We start from the raw sequence: 22,177 nt of genomic DNA on the forward strand, positions 1-22,177 counted from the left end.
TACAAATTCAAGGTCAATTTTGTTATATTGTATTATTGTATATATATTCTGCTCTTGATTAAGTATTGTGTTTGTGAAGCTCTGCGTCACAGAATTCTGCTTGAAGGCAGCTGAACAGGAATTCTGGTATCTCAAGGACATCTTAACAGCTTGTTCTTGAATTTCACTGCTATGTTTGAACAGGACATGGAGGAGAGCAAAAATAACTTCATTGACATCCTTGACACTGAGTAGCAATTCTTCAAGGCAATGATGGGGTTCATTTACACTGGAAAGAAACCAGATCTCCAAAGTGTTGCAGACGCTGTGCTGGCAGCTGCTGACAAGTATGGCCTGGAGCATTTGATGGTCATGAGCAAGAGTGCCCTCTGCAGGGACCTCTCTGTGGAGAATGCTGCCCACACTCCTACTGGCTGACCATCACAGCACGGCCAGCTGAAATCTCAGGTAATGAAATTCATTGCAGCTCATGCTTCCAAGGTGTCTGAGATCTCGAGTTGGAGGACAATGATGAACTCATGCCCCCACTTGGCCGCTGAAGCATACAGCTTGCCAGCTTCTGGACAGGATCCTTTTCCAGAATCCCTTCTCAAATACCTGAAGCAATTCTAATGACCTGTTCATTGAACAGTGACCTACAGGTATCTTCCTAAAGTAGCTGTCAGTGCTGTTACCAATGAAACCTGGGTATACCATGGCCTGTGGAACATTTACAGTGAAGCTTGGGAAAACTCAGGCTTTAACAGAGTAGTAAATGAGTTGGAATGGCAGGTTGTGGCCGGGGAGGGAGGTAAGGCTGGAGTCTGGAGTACTCTACCCAATGTCTACCCTGTTGCTCTGCTGATTTGAATTTTGTCCAATGGGTCGGAAACTGGGATTCAGTTTAGTTAATGCCCAAATACATGCAACAGGATATTTTTTTGAGTATCCTGTTTGAATTGGACTGAGAAGAACATACAATAAAGGGAGGGCATAGAGCAATGGAGAAAACAAATATGAATGTTTGCTTGCAGGAGAAGGGGAAGAAAATAAAGTCGGTTTTCCTCCAAACTCAGTTTGAGGGGACTGGAGAGATGATTTAGCTGACAAAGTAATTTTTACTAATGCAGAGAACCTGTCTTCAGGTCCCAGCACACCAAGAACCTTTTGACCATCTCTAACTGGTGATCCAGAGAATCTGTTGTCTTCCTCTTGTCTCCACAGGCATATCCAGCTCTGTAGACAAATTTTTAAACAAAAAATGTAAAACAAAGACAAATTGAAAATCAGTTTGTGGATTCTAGTGGTGTTTCTGTTTGAAGAATCCCATTTTAGTCCATGCAGCCTGCTCAGCTGTTAGTACAGAGTCCTCAGTGTCACACATACACAAAGTCAGTGAAGTGAGACCTAATGAAAGTCTGTTATCCTCACAGACTGGTGTCGACTCCAGTCCGCATGATGGAGTACGTGGAGATGATGGGAGCAGATACTGAGAGCCACAGCCAAACATTAGGTGAAGCTCTGGGGAACCCCGAGGAAGAGGGAAGGAAGGATTGTTTGAGCCAAAAGGATCAAAGATAACAGGAGAACACAGACCACAGAATCAACTAAGCAAACCTCATAGAGGCTCACTGTACCTGCATGGGTTCATACTATGTCTTTTGTGTACATAATGTGGTCTCCTAACAGTGGGTATATGTGGTGTCTCTAACTTGTGGCTTCCTGGTACGTGCTGCCAACATGAACTCTGGTTATTTTGGGGGGTTGATGCATGCCACCCCCTTTGGCTCTGGATGCTTGTGTGCCCACTCAGGGTCAGGAGGGAAGTAGCTAAGACCATGCCTATATCTCAGTGCTCCCTGCCTGGGCATGCAACAGAATCAAGTCTACTAGGCGTGTACAAGCAGGAGGGCATGGTATATTCCTACCACCATACACAGAGATATTTCCAAACCATGCAGTGTCCCCATGGCAGATGTAGCTTCTACTAAAAAAAAAAGGTTTATAAGCTGTGCAGTGCTACCCAGAGTTTAGGTGATGAGGCTCCCACCTGTCACTCATAGAGCCAAAGAATACCTCTACTGTATTTGAAGACTGAGAGAGGTGGAGCCAGCACTCTTCTTCCTCCTTCCTTTCTCCTTTACTTCCTCTTCCTCCTCTACTTCCTCCACTACTGCCTCCTTCTTTCTTCTTTACTTCCTCCTCTACTTCTCCTTTACTTCCTCTTTCTTTATTCTTTATTTCCTCCTCTATTTTCTTCTTCCTCTTCTTCCTCGTTCTTTCTCCTTTATCCCTCTTCCTCCTCTACTTCCTCCACTACTTCCTCCTCTATTTTCTTCCTCCTTTTCTTCCTCCTTCTTTCTCCTTTACTCCCTCTTCTTCTACATATATGCCTGAAGGCCATAAGAGGGCACCAGACCCCATTAAAGATGGTTGTGAGCCTTCAAGTGGGTAGCTGGGAACTGAACTCAGGACCTTAGGAAGAATAGGAAATGCTCTTAATCTCTGAGGCATCTGTCCAGCCCTTCCATATGCTTTTCAAGTCAGGGTTTCTCAGTGTAGCTTTGGAGCCTGTCTTTGAACTTTCTCTTCCTCTGTAGATCAGGCTGGCCTCGAACTCACAGATATCCATTGTCCTCTGCTTTCTGAGTGCTGGGATTAAAGGCCTGTGCCACCACCACCCAGCTGAGACTTTTTAAAATTGAGATTCCCTCCTCTTTAGTTTGTTAACATAAAACACCTAGCATGGTTGCCCGAGCATGGTTGCCTTAAGCTGACCTTCTCCAGAATCTTTCTGCCTAGACCTCCCAAGTGCTAGGATTAGCAGCAGGGACACCATATCCAGTGAGATGGGAATGATTCTAAGACTTTATGAACAGGGACTAAGGTAACTGAACAAATGGAGCTGTTCTTCCTCTGCTTCTGATATTCTTTAATACAGGGGTTACTGTGTAGCCAAGACTAGCCTGGAGCTCACTATATACCCCAGGCTGGCCTGAAACTCTTGATCCTTTTTCCTCAGGCTCCTGAGTTCTGGGATGACACCCACTTTGCCCTGGCTTGCTCATATTTTTTTCACTCCTTTCCCAGAATGCCTCCCCTCCTATGACCATCTACTGGTGTAGATGGACCCCTATTTCATAAAACAAGAAAACAGCACATGCTAGATTGTCACGGGGCAGGGACCATCTCTGATTTACTGGCCTAATTCAGAAACATTTCTCTCCTTAATGAATATTTTATTTATTTATTTATTATTTATTTATTTATAATGTATTTGACTCAAACAATATTCCAAATGCCTAAAATGACCAAGAAAAGTAAGGTGCCTGACCAGGCCTAGTGGCTCCAGCCTGTGTGTGATCGCAGTGACTCAGAAAGCTTAGGGTAGAAAGTTCAGAATACCTGAGATGTGGACCATAGTGATACACATCTTTACTCCCATCATTCAGGAAGCAGAGGCAGGCAGATCTCTGTGAGTTTAAGAACAGTCTGATCTATTAAGTGAGTTCCAGGACAGTCAGGGCAATAGAGAGACAAGGGAGTTGCCATCTGAAAACATGAATAAATGTCAATGGTGTGATTATATATTTTAATTTTCCATATTCTATAAAGTGGAACACATGTAGCTGCCACATTTCTTTTCTTTGAGTAACCTTTGGGTTACTCCCCTCAGGTAATAGTATTTGGTTATAGAAAGAGCAAGTAGGACGTCTCTTTATAATCTTCTTACCTTGTGGGGATGTAATAGAAACCTCTTTCTTTAAGCCTTTGCTCTTGACGTGATGTGTCTTATGAATTCTGAGGCACAAAGCACACTTACAATCACTAATTGGTCAATTTCTGCATTGCTTTGTGCTAGAGGACCTGGCAGACCTGTATGGGATCCGTATCCATATGTGCTATGTACGTGGGAAGCCTGTGAACACATATATCTCAAATCTGAATAAATAATGAAATAAATTCTATAATATCTGGTATAATTTCAGCAGTTATGTGAGACATCTCTTTCTACATATTGCAAATCACTAACTATATTGAGACCTTCTTTAAAAACCTCAGGTACCTTGAAAATAGCTTATAACTCTTCTTTTTGGACAGAATTATAGGACTTTGTTACACCTTACTTAAATCTTCTGATTTGTAACCTGCCTTTCCTGATTTCTTTGCATCATTATAAAATATACGGGCTTTAGTTATTGGTGTGTCATGTACAATTCAATGAAGAATCCCACTCATTCTCTTCATATGGCTGAGTCTATCACTTTTGGGATAATTGCTATTAATCTCACATAAAAAATTAGCACAAGCTTTTGGGATTCATTGTCTTTCCATAATATAGGTAGCCATGTATATTTATTGCCTAATTTATACTATTTCCTGTCCTTTTACTTATCCCTGATCATCAGTTTCTATAATTTCTTCAATCTTTTCAAATCTCTTTACCACTGCCCTTAATAAAGTCTTAATCTCCTGTTTACTGTTCCATTCTAATGTCCTCACTGATGATTACAAGGCATGAAATTTTCCATTTTTTTATTATTCTGCTCCTACCCTCTCCTGTATTTATCCTTCTATTTATCCTCTCTGCCCACGAACTCTGCCTATTTCTCTCCTGCCTCAATATTGACTGTTCAATTCTTTATTATACAATCAGGTGTTTAGATATGCACAGTAACACTGCTTTACTGAGTTAATAAATACAGCATAAACAAATGTAACACATTTTAAATTAATATTCTATAAGAGCCATGGATAATTAAAATATTTCTAAAAAAGAAAAGAGCCCCATTAGGTCTCATCATTCCTGATTTCAAATTGTACTTCAAAACTATAACAAAAGTAATAAAAGAGCATTGTATTGGTAGGATTCAATGGAAGACTCTGATATCAATGTATTCATAGAAACCATACCGGTCTCAAACACTGTGCTGTCACCTGGTTCCATGGTGCAGTCTGGGCCCTGACTGTTGCTGAGGCCTTTGTCTGAGTACATGGCAGTACTAAAGCCAGGATCTTTTTTTTAATTTATTTATTTATTAAAGATTTCTGCCTCCTCCATGCCACCACCTCCCATTTCCCTCCTCCTCCCCCGATCAAGTTCCCCTCCCTCATCAGCCCAAAGAGCAATCAGGGTTCCCTGACCTGTGGGAAGTCCAAGGACCACCCACCTCCATCCAGGTCTAGTAAGGTGAGCATCCAAACTGCCTAGGCTCCCACAAAGCCAATACGTGCAGTAGGATCAAAAAACCATTGCCATTGTTCTTGAGTTCTCAGTTGTCCTCATTGTCCACTATGTTCAGCAAGTCCGATTTTGTCCCATGCTTTTTCAGACCCGGGCCAGCTAGCCTTGGTGAGTTCCTGATAGAACATCCCCATTGTCTCAGTGTGTGGGTGCACCCCTCGCGGTCCTGAGTTCCTTGCTCATGCTCTCTCTCCTTCTGCTCCTGATTTGGACCTTGGGGTTGTAGTCTGGTGCTCCAATGTGGGACTCTGTCTCTGTCTCCTTTCATCACCTGATGAAGGTTAATATTCAGGAGGATGCCTATATGTTTTTCTTTGGGTTCACCTTCTTATTTAGCTTCTCTAGGATGGCGAATTATAGGCCCAATGTCCTTTATTTATGGCTAGAAACCAAATATGAGTGAGTACACCCCATGTTCCTCTTTTTGGGTCTGGCTTACCTCACTCAGGATAGTGTTTTCTATTTCCATCTGATGTGGGAGTGTCATATATCAATCTGTTGATTTCATTGGTTAAGCAATAAAGAAACTGCTTGCCCCCCGTAGGTTAAAACATAGGTGGGAGGAGTAAACAGAACAGAATGCTGGGAGGAAGAGGAAGTGAGCTCAGACTTGACAGCTCTTCTCTCTGGAGCAGAGATGCCATGCTCTGCTCTCCCGGGTAGACGTGATAGCTCTGCTCTCTGAGGCACATGCGATGAAGCTCCGACCCCAGGATGGAAGTGGGCTAGAATCTTTTCCGGTAAGACCAGGGCTACATAGATTATTAGAAATGGGTTAAGAGGCTAGAGCTAGTGGGCCAAGCAGTGTTTAAAAGAATACAGTTTCCGTGTAATTATTTCGGGGCATAAACTAGCAGGCGGCCGGGGTGCTGGGGACACAGCCCCGCCGCTCTTATTACAACATCCATCCATTTGTATGCAAAATTCAAGAAGTCCTTGTTTTTCACTGCTGAGTAGTACTCTAATATGTATATATTTCATACTTTCTTCATCCATTCTTCCATTGAAGGGCATCTAGGTTGTTTCCAGGTTCTGGCTATCACAAACAATGCTTAAAGCCAGGATCTTTGTCCAAACATGACACATTGGACAGTGGGCAACACTAAGTAAACTGACAGGCAGTCTGTGCTTTCTTCATTAACCTTGTCAGCCATACTCAAAGAGTATTTTTGTTTGCCATTGCCAAATATCCCATAGCTCTGCACCCATTTCCCTCACAGCCCCCACTCTGCCTCCCTCTTCCCCCTCCAGTTCTATAAGAGGGCATGGTACTCTGCCCTGTGGGAAGTCCAAGGCCCTCCCTGCTCCAACCAGGCCTAGGAAGGTGAGCATCCAAACAGACTGGGATTCCAAAAAGCCAGTACATGCAGTCGAAACAAATCCCAGTGCCATTATCATTGACTTCTCAATCAGCCCCCATTGTCAGCCACATTCAGAGAGTCTGGTTTGATCCCATGCTCATTCAGTCCCAGTCCAGCTGGCTTTGGTAAAGTCCAATTAAATCAGGGACACTGTCTCAGTGGGTGGAACAATACCTGGCAGTCCTGACTTCCTTTCTCATCTTCTCCTTCCTTCTGGTCTTTAAGTGGACTTTGGGAGTTCAGGTCAGTGCTCTGATGTGGGTCTCTGACTCTATCTCCATCCATTGCTGAACGAAGGTTCTATGGTGATATTCAAGATAGTTTTCCATATGACTATGGGACAAGGCCAGTTCAGGCACCCTCTCCTCTACTGCCGAAAGACCTAGCTGAGGACATCCCCATGGGTACCTTGCAACCCTGCTAGATCCAACTCTCATACCAAACTTAAAATGGCTCCATTAATTAAATTATCTCTGCTCCCATATCTGCCCTTCTTCCATCTAGACCATTCCAATCCCCCAAGTTCTCCCCAATCCTTCCCTTCTCTCTTCTTTACCCCTCTCCCCTTCCCCCCCCTAACATCGGCACCCTAATCCCCATGTTCCCAACTTTTGCCCTGCGATCTTATCTGCTTCCAATTTCCAAGAGGATCTATATATGTTTTTCTTTGGGTTCTCATTATTATTTAGCTTGACCTTTGTTTATGGTGAGAGTCCACTAATGAGTGAGTACATACCATATTCATCTTTTTGAGTTAGAGTTATCTCACTCAGGATGGGGTTTTCTGTTTCCATCCACTTGCATGCAAAATTCAAGATGTCATTTTACAGCTGAATAGTATTTTAATGTGTATATGTTCCACACTTTCTTTATCCATTCTTCCATTGAAGGGCATCTAGGTTGTTTCCAGGTTCAGGTTATTACAAATAATGATGCTATAAACATGGTTGAACAAATGGTTTTCTCTGAGGTTTTTTCCTGCCCAGTCCCACAATCATTAAGTCTCAAGGAAATCACACAGAGGTCCACATTAACTATACATTAGCTCAAACTTCTTATTAATTCTTATTACTTACATTAACCCATTATTCTAGTATATGTTAACCACATGGCTCTTTTCCTTTTTTAGTGAGGCAGTCACATCTTGCTTCTTATGCATCTAAGTCGGAACTGAATCCTCTTCTCAGAATTCTCCTGTTCTCCTTGACTTAACTCTACTTCCTTTCTGGTTGTCCTGCATATGATTCCTGCCTGGCTACTGGCCAATCAGTGTTTATTTAAAATGTAATTGACAGAATACAGACCATGGTCCCACACCACTGTTGAGTCTGTGCATTTTGTCCTCTGCCTGCATTAGGCTGCTGCCGTCTCCCATTGTCTTTAGTTACTGAACTATGGGGTACCATGTGTATCCCTAAAGGATTTCCTGACCAACATCCATTATCTTTCTTACCTCTATTTAGGAGAAGCAATCCAATTTCCTCTTGGTAAATTACCTCTCCTAACACTGTTAATTTTTTCTTAGCCTGTTGGCTTAAGGACATCTGAAGCCCAAAGTGACCTGGGAGAAGTCTGAGTTTCCAGCTAAATAGAATGTTTGTTATGTCTCCAGTCAGGGTCACTGATTGCCTCGACACCATCAAAAAGGAACCAACGTTTCCAGGCCATCAGAAATTAAGAACAAATGAACAGGAAGCAATTTCCCCTAGGGAATCCCTGAGCTCTGCCTAATGTTTGACTGTGGATCTCAGTGTCTGCTCCCATCACCTGATGGAGAAAACCTAACTGAGGATGATTGGGCAGGTATAGTAATTTCATTAGGAATCATTTCATTGAACCTCTGCTTGTATGAGACCATAAGGACCCTCACAAACTTCAACAGCTGAGAAGATCTGAATGGGGCAAATGAAGCCTTTGAACAGAAACACCACTAGAATTCACAAAGCAGATTTTATTATGTTATCTATTTAATAATTTATTGATGTCAGATTTTTTTTGCTCTGAGCCCTTGATAATATGTTCTATTCATTTCAATCCAGACAAGTTTTTCTAAAGAAACTTTATTGGGATGTGTTTGAGGCCTTAAATAAACTGAATCACAGTAGCTAAGTATTGGACAAAAGTCAAACCAGTACAGCAACAGTGTCCAGGTTGCTTTGATAATACCAGATGCCAGTATTGCCCCTCCCCAAGCCTGACAGTCAATAAATTTACAGTTGTATTAAAGTCTGTTCCACCAGGTTGTCTTTCCCCAGATTCACTGTAAATGTTCCACATACCCCATAGTCTACACAGTCATCATTGGTAACAATGTTGAATGATGATTCTGGGATACATGTAAAGGTTAATGCTGACAGGGTACTAGAATTTCTTTAGGCTTTGAGAACAGGCTCCAGAGAAGATCAGTGAGGAGAAGCCAGGGCACTGTATTCTTCAGTAACCAGGTAGGGGTATGAATCTACCTTTGTCTTCCTGCTTGTGGTCCCAGAAACCTCTGAAGCATGAACTATAATGAAATCCAGTAACTGGATTTACAGCTGCTCTGGATTACTGTAGAGATCATCCGGGAAGAGAGTGTAGGCAGCATTCTCCACAGAAAGAACTCTGTAGAGAGCCCTCTCACACAGGACCTTCATACTCTCCAGACCATACTTAAAAGCAGCTGCAAGCACAGCATCTGCCATGAAGTGGAGGTCTGGTTCCTTCTGATTATAAATGAAGCCAATAACTGCCTTAAAGACTTGTGGCATAGGTCAATGGTCTCAGCACCAATGGTCTCTCCTCCATGTCATATTAAAACATGGTTCTGAAAACTGGAGAGCAACCTGTTAAGATGACTGTGAACTTGGAATTCCTGCCAAGCTACCACCAGACAGCAGTCTGTGAAGTGGGAATTCTCCCACAGCTCTCCTAGCTCATTGGACACTGTGCATCTTGAAACCTTAATCTCCGGCTGCTTGCTTTCCTCAAAGATTCTGTAGGAGTCTGGGATCAGAATACCTATGAAGGGGAGAATGAGTTCACCTTCAGGGAGAAGCGAATATGCATGGTGTATAGAAAATCTTGAAGGATGAACATTTTGTAACCCCTTTCATAACCTGGCAGGAACCTGAAAGATTTTAGACTTGGCACAATTTCACGACTTCCTCCTTCGGAGTTGATGATCCAAAACTCGAATTATGTCATAATGGGACTCTTTGGAGAACTGACCAACTCTGGGTTAACTGACAGGTAATTTGAGCTTTCTTCATCGAAACCCTTTGGGTAAACTCTCAAACACCACTTGTCATTGTCTCCTCTTGAGAAAGTTGGGCTCCTAATGCTGTCCTTCATTTGCTCCAGAATAAAATAGAAGTTGTGAATGGAACACATGCAGGAGAAATTCTGGATGTTGAACATTTTGTAGTCTCAGCTCTGGGCTATGGCATCCTGTGACATTTCTCCTGGAGGCAGTTTGAAGGATAAAATGAATTCAAATGAAGAACCAGAATTTGTTTTCTCTTCACTCTTTGGGACACAGTAATAGGCATGATACATATTTTGAGTTTCTGTTTATCCTATGTTTCCTCTTCTATGAGGCTGGAAATTTGAGTTCCTGAAATTATCCAAATTACAATGCTAGTTTCAGAGTAGGTACTCTAGGATATTAGGGGCTGTTATATCACATCAATGTTTTCAAAACTGACCCTTAGGTCAATAGGTAGCTTATTTGGACAACCATATAATACTTTTGATAATTTGGAACATTTTATCCACTCATATCAAAAATGCTATACGAAGATTCCACAAGTCACTGAATACAGAAGGACTCTCTCTTTGTATGAACAACAGGATTCATTAGAAAGAGTTAGGGCTGTAGTTCTGCTAATCCCATGCTATGGGAGAATGCTCTTGTACACTCTATGGATTTGTCACATGTTTTAGTTTAATAAAATGCTGATTGGCCAATTGCCAGAAAAACAGGAAGTTTAGGCAGGGCAATGAGACTAGGAGAATTCTGGGAAGAGAAAAAGCAGAGATGGAATCACCAGCCAGACACAGAGGAAGCAAGATGAGAATGCCTTATTGAGGAAAGGTACCAAGCCACATGGCTAAACATAGATTAAAATTATGGGTTATTTTAAGTTGTAAGAGATAATAATAAGCCAGAGCAGTAGGCCAAACAGTTTATAATTAAGATGGGCCTCTGTTTGTTTCTATGGGAATGAATGGCTGCAGAACCAGGAAGGACAGAAAGGTCTGTCTACAAATGGCACTCAAACATTTGTCAAGAATTTCCATATAAAGCCTGAGAAAGCTTTAAAACAAAAATGATTCTAGACGGTCTGTCTCGCTTTCTTAGTTCCAAGATGGTCTGCCATCTTAGTTCCAAGTCCTCCGCACAGAATGCCTCATGAAGCCACAGAAACCGTCCCTGGCACAGAGGAGGAGCTGCCGCAGCCCCAGGCTGAGACAGGGTCGGGAACAGAATCTGACAGCTGTGAATCAGTACCAGAGCTCGAGGAACAAGACTCCACACAGGCAGCCACACAACAAGCCCAGCTGGCAGCAGCAGCTGAAATCAATGAAGAACCAGTCAGTAAAGCAGAGCAGGGCCGGAGTGAAAAAAAGCACGGAGGGCTATGCCAAACTGGGTCTTCGGAAGGTTACAGGGGTTACTAGAGTCACTATCCTGACATCTAAAAATGTCCTCTTCGTCATTACCAAACCAGATGTCTACAAGAGCCCAGCTTCAGACACCTACCTCGTATTTGGAGAAGCCAAGATTGAATATTTGTCTCAGCAAACACAGTTAGTAGCTGATGAGAAGTTCAAAGTTCTAGGTGAGCTGTTTCAAACATTCAAGGAAATACTCAGACTCAGACAGTACAAGAGGAAAGTGAGGAGGAAGTGGTTGATGAAGCAGGTGTCGAAGTTAAGGACATAGAATTTGTCACGTCACAGGCGAATGTGTCCAGAGCAAAGGTAGTGAGCCCTGAAAAACAATAGTAATGATATTGTAAATGTTATTATGGAATGAACAATGTAACTATTTGACAGCGAGGACACCCCCTATCCCCTCCCCCTTTTTTGGTGTTTCAAAGGTGGAACTACAGCTTGGTTTGAAATTTGAACAGTTTTTATCCTTAATAAAGTTATGGCTTCAGGTTGGATAGAAAAGATGATTCTAGACAGACAGGAACAGCATCAGCACAGCTTGTAGGAAACCATAATTACTCTAGTAGGTTCTGTTTGCTGGTGTTATGCAGAGGTATGCCTGACTCAGTGTTATTCACAGACCCTTACAGCTCTTTTAAGATGCTCTTCCACCAAACACTGAAATAATGTTTATTGGCAGCCAGCATCAGGTTTCTTGGTGGTGGCATGGACCTGAAACTTCACAGAGTTGTGGCAATAAATCTAGTTCCTGCCAGTATCTCCACCATAAATCTAGAATGTCAAATAACTAAGGAATGGGGTGGAGCCAGCTACCAAATTTGCAGCTCTAAAGTAGGCATATCACTTAACAGATTAAAGACATGTGTACTCACAAAATGATCAAGATATACAGTAAAGACAGACTTAAGACAAAAAACCCTCTAAGTGGCTTACAGTGTGTTTAAAAATATATAGAGACTTGGGAGAGAAAAAAAAGGATAGAGAGTACCTTTCAAAAAATAGAATAGTCCAGTGTGGTGGCACACACCTTTAATCTCAGCACTTGGGAGGTAGAGAGAGGTGGTCTGTGAGTTCAAGCCCAGTCAGGTCTACAGCAGAATGAAATGTAGGACAGCCAATGATACACAGAGAAACCCTTTCTTAAAAAACCAGAAATTAAAAATATAATGATAACAAATAGAATTTTTAAAAGCCACATAAAGATATGAAATACACAGATAATTTGGTTACTTTATGTTACTGTCTTGTTTGATAGCTGAGGAAGGAACAAAAGCTGCTAAAAGGCATTTGAGTATAAGTGATGATGGATTAATCCGAACTATACATTTCAAAAATATCTCAACTTGAAAATTTGAGTCAAAAGATATGTTCCTTTGGAAAGGATATGTTCTGCTTTTTTTTTTCCACAGCAAATGAGAAGCTGTGAATTCATTATGGCTTAAGAAAAACCATGTTTGATCAAGCAAGAGCCCTCTTAAAAATATTGGATAGGAGTGAAGTGCCCAGATGATCCAACATTTTAGGCCAGCTACCTTGCAGTTTCCTCGGTGTTACACATCTAGAACAGCTTCAAGCCTGCTGGCTGAATACAACTTCACAGAATAGTCCAGTCAGGATTTGATCGTTACCCTAAATTTTTGCTTTGAGTCCTCATAAGATTACCACCGCCCCCAAACAGCAGGAAAACTAAGCCCACATCTTCCAAAAATGGAATATGAATATTTGTTTTTGTTTACCATGTTGGTTACAAGTTGTTATGGATAATAGTTATGAAAACACTAAACAAAGGAAATTAGATTCAGGGTTCTTGCTTTGAAAAAAAAGGGGGAAATGATGTGGAATAATGCTCTTGTCCACTTTAAAGATTTGCTGCTCTTATTGGTTGAATAACAAACTGAGTGTCCAGTAGCCAGGCAGGAAGTATAGTTGGGACTATTAGACTAGGAGAATTCTGGGAAGAGGAAAGTCAGAAACACATTTGTAATCAGATTCAGAGGAAGGAAGATAAAAATGCCTTACACGGAAAAGGCACCAAGTCACATGGCTAAACATAGATATGATTTATAAATTAATTTTAGTTATAACAGTTAGTTAGCAACAAGCCAAATGAATAGGCCCCAGTGTTTATCATTACTATAAGTCTTTGTGTGCTTCTTTGGGACCGAAAGACTGTGGGGCTAGGTGGGACAGAACCTTCTGTCTACAATATCTCAATGGCCACCTGTGAAGTGGAAGTCCAAGAATTCAGTACATATTCAGTTCAGCAGGTTAGACCTATAGGTTATTCTCTAGTCTATGTTGGCATTATGAAAACTCTCTAATGCCAGTGGAGGAATGGACTTGCTGCAAGATGAGGGCAAGCAGACAAAGAGAAACAGCTTCTATCTTCCATGTATTTTCACAGGCTTCCAGAAGGCAAAAGGTGTGCCCCAATTTAAGGTGTGTGCCTTTACTAGCCTCAAGATATGAATTAAAGGTGTGTGTTTTACATTCTTGGGGTCCAGGTTAAATGTTTGTCTCTTTCTACCTTCAAAGTCTGCATTTGAAGTGATCTACTTACCTCAACTCAAGCATAACATTACTCATAGTTGTGCCCTCTATTGTAGGAGTTTAGTTAATTCCAGCTCTCGACAAGTAGGAAACCATGACTATCCATCACAAGTGCATTTTGTTTACTGGGGTCAATCTTCCATAAATAAAGGAATGATGCCCATTCCCCCACAGCTGTTATTCCTCTTCTTATATTGTTGTAAGAATTTTTTTCATAAGCCAGGCAGGGTAGCACATACCTTTAATTCCAGCACCTGGGAGGCAGAGGACGGTGGATCTCTGTGAGGTTGAGGTCAGCCTGGTCTAAAGAGTGAGTTCTAGGACTGGCTATATAGCTACTTAGAAACCCTGTCTCTCCCCCCCGCCCCCCAAACACACACACAAAAGAATTCCTTCCAAAACAAGAGACATGATTAAGGAAGAGGTGATTTTATTGATCTGTCAGGGGCCTCAGTATTCACAACATGAAGGTTCAGGTGGAAGAATTTATATATGGTGGCAGGAGGCAGAGGTAGGAAGGACTCTGAATGCAGCTGTCTTTTTTCCTTCCTTTTATTCCTTCCAAACTCACAGACCCCAAGAAGGCTCTGCCAAAACTCATTGGGGGTTTTCCTCTCATCCTCAGTTAATTCTCCCTATACAGTCTTCCTGATCCACTTAGGGTGTGCTCTGACAAAATACTAAATACTTCTCCTTTCCATCATATAGAAGCCAAGACTCAGCTTCTCAATACCTCCTAATTTTCATCCTCATTGGTGTGTGCTGTTGTCTTTATCTTTGAACTTCCATGCTTACTATGCTGGGCCTTAGACATGAAAGAGTATTCTGGTTTCCAAAGGATGCAGAATATATTCAACAGTTACTGAAGAAGGGGTTTGGAGACAGTTCCCCTTAGACTGTGATCTGTAAAATGCTCCTTACCTCTATCTTCTCTCTCCAGATTGACATGTCTGAATGGACACACTAAGCCTCAAGAACATGAACATATCTTCAGTGATTCAATCCACTCAGCAATCCCCAGTCCAACTCTCCTGAAAATCAGCCTCCAATGCTGCTCATCCCTCAAGACAGGATAAATTAATCAACTGGTTTGATCTCTGAATTTTTTGGGTTTTTGTGTAGGAACTTTTCCAGGTGGCTAGTTAGTAGCATCAGTGACTCATCTATATGTGGGTTTAGGGACCGGGAGGCAGGTATCCTTTCCCTCAAACGTGTAATTTGAAACAAGGTAGACAGTCAATGCTGGACTCCTCATTTGTAAAACATAAGCTTTGCATTACTATTTCATTGCTCTCCTGAGTATGCTTCTGAAGAGGATAGGAGGTTCCTATGGGGGAACTTAGATCCCACTGGGACTCAAGTAGAGTATTTGTTCATGTAGAGTATCATCCCAGGAATGGGGCAGGTGGGGCTTTTATTTTAGGTAAGTGGTTCTCTGGAGGACATGGCACAGCCAAAAGGATTCAGGTCCCCATCAGGAAGAAGCATGGGTCTAACTTAACAGGACTGTACACATAACAGAGAAATTCTTGGTCATTACAGCAAAACAAACTGACTGAAACAAATAGAAACACATACAAACAGACACAAATACAAACACACATTCAGAGAGAATGGGAGAGAGAGAGAGAGAGAGAGAGAGAGACGGAGACAGAGAGAGAATCAGGTTAATTAGGTTGCTGGCTAAATCCTGGTCTGCCAGTGTACCTGGACTGGATTGGATCCAGGGACCAGATTGCCTCCTGGCTTCTGCTCCCTTAGACCTTGCTTCCTCACGCCCACTTTTGAAAAATACCAACTTTAAATCTGGAATTAATGCCAGAAGACACACACCTTTAATCCAGATCTCAAGGCAGGAAGACACACCCTAAACTGTGCCACACCCTCTGCTGTTAGCATAAAAGAGAAGGCAGGGAGGCAGCTGCTGCCCTTTGCTGCTTGCACTTGCCTTGCATCAAGTCCTTTCCTTCCCTGGCAGTAGATAATCATATTTCGAATTCCAGCATAGACTGAGGAATAGCCAACATGTCAGACCTCCGAGACTGAGTAAGTACTGGGTTCTTGCACTTCTCTGTCACAGGTAGCCTTTGTGGGATTAGTAGGACTGCAGCCCTAAGACATTCTAATCAATCACTCTCCTTCATACAGAGAGATCCATTTTATGTGTTCTGTTCCTTTAGAGAATCATAGTACACTTTTCAATATAAGAGTGTATAAATTGTTCCAAATTGTCAAAAGTAGTGTGTAATTGTCTTACTTAATATTTAATCGAGAAAAGATGGAGTGATATAAGAAAGAATCCCTAGTACTCTAGACTGTCTTCATCGAATCTCATAGGGCAATATGTATAGAATTTCAGAAAGACCAAAGTTTCTAACCTTATAGAAAAGGGAACAGATAGGAAAAGAGAAACTAAAAATCTAAAATAAATCTGTAATTGTGACCCTCAGGTTGAAGAAGAAAACAATCCTGTTCTTTTTTTGGCTCCAGGTAAACATTCACACTCCCAGCAGCAGACATGTCAGGAGTCCTAGCAGCTGAGAGCAGAGGCTACACACAGATCAGAGTCAAGAAATTCTCCTACAGATGGACCATCAGCAACTTCTCTTTTTGCTTGGAGGGAAGCTTGGGCAATGACATTGTAAGCCCCACTTTCTCACCAGGAGACAATGACCAACAGAAATGGCTTATGAAACTAAACCCGAATGGGATGGATGAGGAAAGCAGAGGTTACCTGTCAGTTTTCTTGGGGTTGCTCAACTCTCCAAAGAGCCCCGTGTGGGCAAAGATCCAGTTTGGGTTCATAAATGCCAAAGGAGAGAAATTCCGAATCATGAGCAGTCAAAGAGTCGTCAGGTTCAACCCAAACCAAAGCTGGGGTATCGCAAAATTCATTCGTCAAGATTTCCTTTTTTCCACTCCATGTTTGCTTCTCCCAGATGACAAACTCACACTCTGCTGTGAGGTGAGCGTGGTTCAGGACGGCATCAGCATCTCTGAACAGATTATGCAGCCAGGGATTGACGTTCCAAGATGCACACTGGTAGATGATCTAGGAGAGCTGTGGGAGAATTCCCGCTTCACAGACTGCTGCCTGGTGGTAGCAGACCAGGAATTCCGGGCTCACAAGGCCATATTAGCAGCTCGCTCTCCAGTTTTCAGAGCCATGTTTGAACATGACATGCTGGAGAGCAGAAAGAATCGCATTGAGATTCGTGACCTGAAACCTGAAGTCTTCAAGGCAATGATGGACTTCATTTACACGGGGAAGGAACCAGTCCTCCACAGCATGGCAGATGCTGTGCTGGCAGCTGCTGACAAGTATTGTCTGGAGCGTTTGAAGGTCATGTGCGAGAGTGCCCTCTGCAGGGACCTCTCTGTGGAGAATGCTGCCCACACTCTCTTCCTGGCTGACCTCCACAGCTCAGTGCAGTTGAAATCTCAGGCAATGGAATTCATTACAGCTCATGCTTCCGAGGTTTTTCAGACCTCGGGCTGGAAGACAGTGGTCAACTCCTGTCCCTACCTGGTGGCTGAAGTATGCATCTCCCTGGTTTCTGGACATGGTCTTTCCCTGGAGCCCCCCTCAAACGCCTGAAGCAGTCTTATGACCCTGTGGGCTGGGACCTTCGTTCTTCTTCCAGAAGAAACAGTCAGTATTGTTACTAATGACACCTGTTTAGACTCTGGGCTCTGAGGTACATTTACAGTGAATTTGGGGAAACACATCTGCTAGGCCTGGCTTCAAAACCTCTGTAAATTAGTGAAGGGCAGGTAGGGGGAAGAGCAGCACTGGACTCTGGTATACTCTATGCAACTTCTACCCTTCCGTTAGACTGCTTTGATTTTTGTTCAATCAGATGGAAACTGGGATTCAGGGTTTTGCTGATCCCAAGCTCATCCCAGTAAGGTTTTTTTGCATAAAACTCTCTGCATTGGATGAGCAGACCATATGATCAAGGGCTCTGAACAAAGGAAAAATAAAGATGAATTTTTATTTAAAAAAGAAGGGCAAGAAAAAGAAGGCACTTTCCCTCCAACTCAGCATGTGTGAACTGGAGAGATGATGACTCAGTTTACAAAAGCAATAGTTATTTCTGCAGGGAACCCTTGATCACTTCCCAGCACACATGTGGGACTTTACAACCATCTCAAACGTGGGCTACAGAGGTTCTGAGTTCCAACTCCATGGGTACAGCCGTCTCTGTAGACAAAACCTTACCCAAATAAAATATAAAGTGAGTAAAATATTAAAATCAGTTTGTGGGTTCTAGTAGAGTTTCTGTTTGGTGAAGCCCATTTTAGTCCCTCCAACTCTGCTGAGCTGGGGAGGTTTGGCCCAGCCCTCACTGCCACATAGAAGCACAAGCTCTCAGTCCTCTTTCTTGGCACTGACAGTGGCAGAGTGGATAACGGCCCATCATGCTCTTGAGAAAAGTGAGACGTGGAGGCCTAAGGGGAAAAAGACAACTGCACCTGGCAGTGTGTTGATTGACTCGGCTTTGAAAAATAACATTTATTGGTTCTGAAAAAGGAAAAGGGGATTGATTCATTAAGAATTCAAACTTTTTCTTCCCAGCCAGCGTTTCTGTTATTAGATGTTGAGAATATGATTCTTTATTCTCCTCTGATTTCTCTCACCTTCTATAGTGATATATTATTTGTATTTTAATAAATAAAGTTTGCATGAATATCAGAGGGCAAAACAGCCATACTATTCCATTATACAGGCCAGGGTCTGATGGCACACACCTTTAATCCCAGGACTCGAGAGACAGAGCCAGACAGATCTCTGTGAGTTCAAAGTCATCCTGGGCTACTTGAGATTTAATCTATCTTAAAAAAGAAACAAAGCTCACACAAAGGTGATCCCAATCCCTGGGATCACACGCCTTTAATTCCAGCACTAGGGAGGTTGAGGCAGGAGTTATATGGCTGCATGGAGAAAGGCATATAACGGGAAAGAGAGGAAATCAGTGGACTCTGGAGTGTGGAGACTTTAGCATTCATGGAGACAGGATCTCACCCATTTTCATTCTGAGGTATAGGTAAGATACAGTGGCTGACTGCTTTTCTTTTCTGTTATTCAGGTTGAACCACAACATCTGTCTCTGGGTTTTCATTAATTGTGCCAAATATTCCTTCTGTGCAATTGTCAGAAATTCATACTCTCTTAGAAACAGGGTCAATGCCTGGGTATTCCTGCCGCCCACTCCTTTGTCTGACTCTCCTTGTTTTTCTTCTACAACTCTTTCCAGATTAGTGTGGAGTAGTAGATTTACAGTTTAATCACAGCCAAGTTCCCTGTTGATTTAGTCATGAAAGATTGAAGACAGCATATTCATGTTTATGTTGTTAGCCATGCTAGTGTCAAATCACAAGCTTTTTGTCGAAAGGAATTGCTTTTGTAGAACTCTAAAATAACTCTAAAGCCTTCCTGACAACTCTGAGGCCAAATTTGAGGCCTCTCAGCAGCAGTGCCCCCACTGGGCTTCACGGAGTTAACAACTACGCATGCCCATACTAATGCCAAAATGTTGGGAACTTTCCATCATCTTTCTGAGTCTTTGTAAATATTCTCCAAATAAAACTCAGTTATTGAATAAGATAACCCTTCGGTGTTGAGTCAATTCCTGGACTTTTGACTCAGTCCCCCCCCCAAAAAAAAGAGTGATGATGGGATAATAGATTTGTAAATGTGAATTACTGTTTTGAGACAAATATATTGGTATCGATTCTTGTATATTGATACAAAATTAAATTATATTGACTATTGTATGCATGCATGTTTCTACCTTTATTTAAAACATTTTTTATATATTGATGTATATATATATTGTATAAATTTACCATATTGCAGTGTACATTTCTACCTCTGATTAAGATACTTATATATTGTTTATATATTGATATATATTTACCATATTGCATTGTATATTTGTACATTGTTTATATTTGGAGGTCATATTTCCTCATTTATTGCACAGTTGTTCATTGTTTCAGTCTTTAAGTTAGAAAGGTATTGAGAATTATATAGATCAACAATCATCTAAGTTTGTCATTTATAATTCGCCTAATCAGGTTCTTTAGATACATAGAGATTATATTCAGTATAGACAGATAATCTTCAACCCCTTCAAAGGGCTGCAGAAAATGGCCTTTAATCTAACTCAGAGTTTCGTGGTAGTGAGACACAATTGCTCCTGGCAACACTGATCTATTCCTGAGAGAATGTTGAGCACCAAAGACACTCCACCTGGAGCCTTTCTTTTTGGCAGAACTGGCCTTGGGCAAAGAAATGCCCATGCCTCAACCACTGACAGAGATACAGAGTATTCGTACATGGATAAAACAGGACTGTCATATCCTGCCAAGACAGGGTAAGATAGTTTTGAAAAGTTTTTGGCCTTTGAAAATGGTATGTCAGTTATGTTAGGTCTTAGCCAAAGTTGGTTGCTTCAACGCTGCAAACGTGACCTTTGGTGATTGCCCAGGTAGCTAGTTGTCTCTGTGATTTGTTGCATAACATTATTTCCCTTCTTGGTTCTTCAATGGGGTTGATGACTTGGCCAAGTTATTTCTTATACAAGACTTAAGCTAGTTAGAATAGGATATTTGTACTTATTGTATATAATCTCATAGTAGGTTTAGAACTCTCTTACTAAAACAAAAGAGGGATGTTGTAGGGATAAGTCTCGCCCCTTAGGGGGCGTGTGCATCTCAGGCTAATGTTTGCCTATAAATTTGGTGAGCTTGCTCCCAGGGGCTGCTTCTGCTTTCCTGGTCTCCGCGGGAACGGTGGTTCTGTAAGTCTATTAAAGCTATATATTTTTACAATCTGTCTGCATTCGTTTACGCCGTTACAGGATGTGTTGCAGGAGCTCCTTCTGCTCCTTCAGCCAATATCAGCCGAGATACCAGCCCACTGGGGTGTGGTCTCTCTCACTTGAAAAAGTGGCCACTTCCCTCTGTGCTCTCTCTGGCTTCCGGCTCTGCTTCCGGCGAGTAGACTCCATTCCTGATTGTGCAGAGGGCCGCTGTCTGGGACGGTGATCTGTAAGTTTTTCCCCTTTAAATAAATAGCTTCTCTATTGGTCATAATTCCAAACTTATGTGGGATTGTTTGTGACTTACGCCTTCAACTCAGTCCCTGGGAAAGGGGCAAAGTGACCCTCAGATGTTCCCTCTTACCTCACCTGATCTGACAACCACTCTCCAGCCAATTATTGGTAATAGCCCTTTGAATAAGCCAATCATAATAGTTAAAAAACAAATCACAGAAACCCCCTTTCTTTTGTGGCTTTTTGCTTTAAAAGTAGCCTGTACCAGCTATTTGAAGTCTTTCTGGCTTTTCGAATACGGAAAGACCTTGTCATGACAAAATTAATAAAAATCCGCATGCTTTTACATCAACTGTGATGTGAGAGATGGTCTCTTGGGGCAACTCCTCCTGGTAGTTGGACTGCAGGGTCCAACACTTTCACATTTCAAACATGGTCAAGAAATTCCCAGTCATTATGGAGAACATGTCTCACCAGGAAAATTTAAAAAATCCCATGCCTACTGTAAAAAAAAAAAACATAGTGTTCTAAATGATGGAATAGGAAGCATATATTATCTCAGACTTCTATACATGATCAAAGACCAAAGTTAAGAGTGCATATAAATAGTATTTTAATTGAGGTATTACTAGACATGGGTCGTACATGAGTATTATTACTCCAGAATCATGGCATTCAGATTGGCATATTCAAGAGTAAGATGCTCAATTTCTAGGAATTGAAACCCTATCTTAAGTGAAACGAAGCACGAGGTGGGTTGAATGCATAGAGCCAGAGGGATACAAAGGAAGGTTGAGTCTGTATGTAGCTAATATTGCAGTGAATTTATGGGGTCAAGACCCATTGCAGCAATGGGATACCAAGGTTACTATCCTTGCAGTGTCCAAAAGTCATGTTTTTGGGATAGATATTATAAACAAAGGTTACCAGCCATTCTGGGTGTACAAGAGCACAAAGCAAGTAGCAAACCTCCAGAGGTACAAACAACCCTGTCTTTAAAATGGATTACTGAGAAACCAATATGGGTTAAGCAATGGCCTTTAACAGAAGACAAACTGCAGGCATTAGAATAGCTAGTATAGAAGCAGCTAGATGCTCACCATATTGAAGAATAACCCAACCCTTGGAATACTCCTATATTTTTTGCTAAAAAGAAATCTAGAAATGGAGAAAGGTGACAGATATAAGAGCTTTCAGGAAGGTAATTCAACCTATGGGCCCTCTACAATCTGGAATTCCTCTGCCTTCTGTATTACTAAAAAGATGGCCCCTTGTATTTGTTTATTTAAAGGATCATTTCTTCACTATACCTTATAAGAAAA

At 41.8% G+C, this 22,177-nt stretch overlaps 1 protein-coding gene and 1 pseudogene across 1 annotated transcript; both read left to right on the top strand.

Moving 5' to 3' along the window:
- The first annotated feature begins 10,971 nt into the window (after positions 1-10,971).
- Positions 10,972-11,614, top strand: LOC121450921 (annotated as a pseudogene).
- A 4,698-nt stretch (positions 11,615-16,312) lies between these two features.
- On the top strand, positions 16,313-17,392 carry LOC121450368 (speckle-type POZ protein-like). The gene has a single exon (XM_041655183.1). It carries the CDS (start codon positions 16,313-16,315, stop codon positions 17,390-17,392), a length of 1,080 nt encoding a protein of 359 aa, XP_041511117.1.
- Positions 17,393-22,177: the final 4,785 nt, after the last annotated feature.

Source organism: Microtus oregoni, unplaced genomic scaffold (assembly GCF_018167655.1).
Source record: "Microtus oregoni isolate MIOR12 unplaced genomic scaffold, Mior012 000007F_ref0000211, whole genome shotgun sequence".
Taxonomy (NCBI): Eukaryota; Metazoa; Chordata; class Mammalia; order Rodentia; family Cricetidae; genus Microtus; species Microtus oregoni.

Excerpts from the sequence above, each read along its gene's own strand:
- LOC121450368 (XM_041655183.1), top strand. The coding sequence starts at position 16,313 with ATGTCAGGAGTCCTAGCAGCTGAGAGCAGAGGCTACACACAGATCAGA.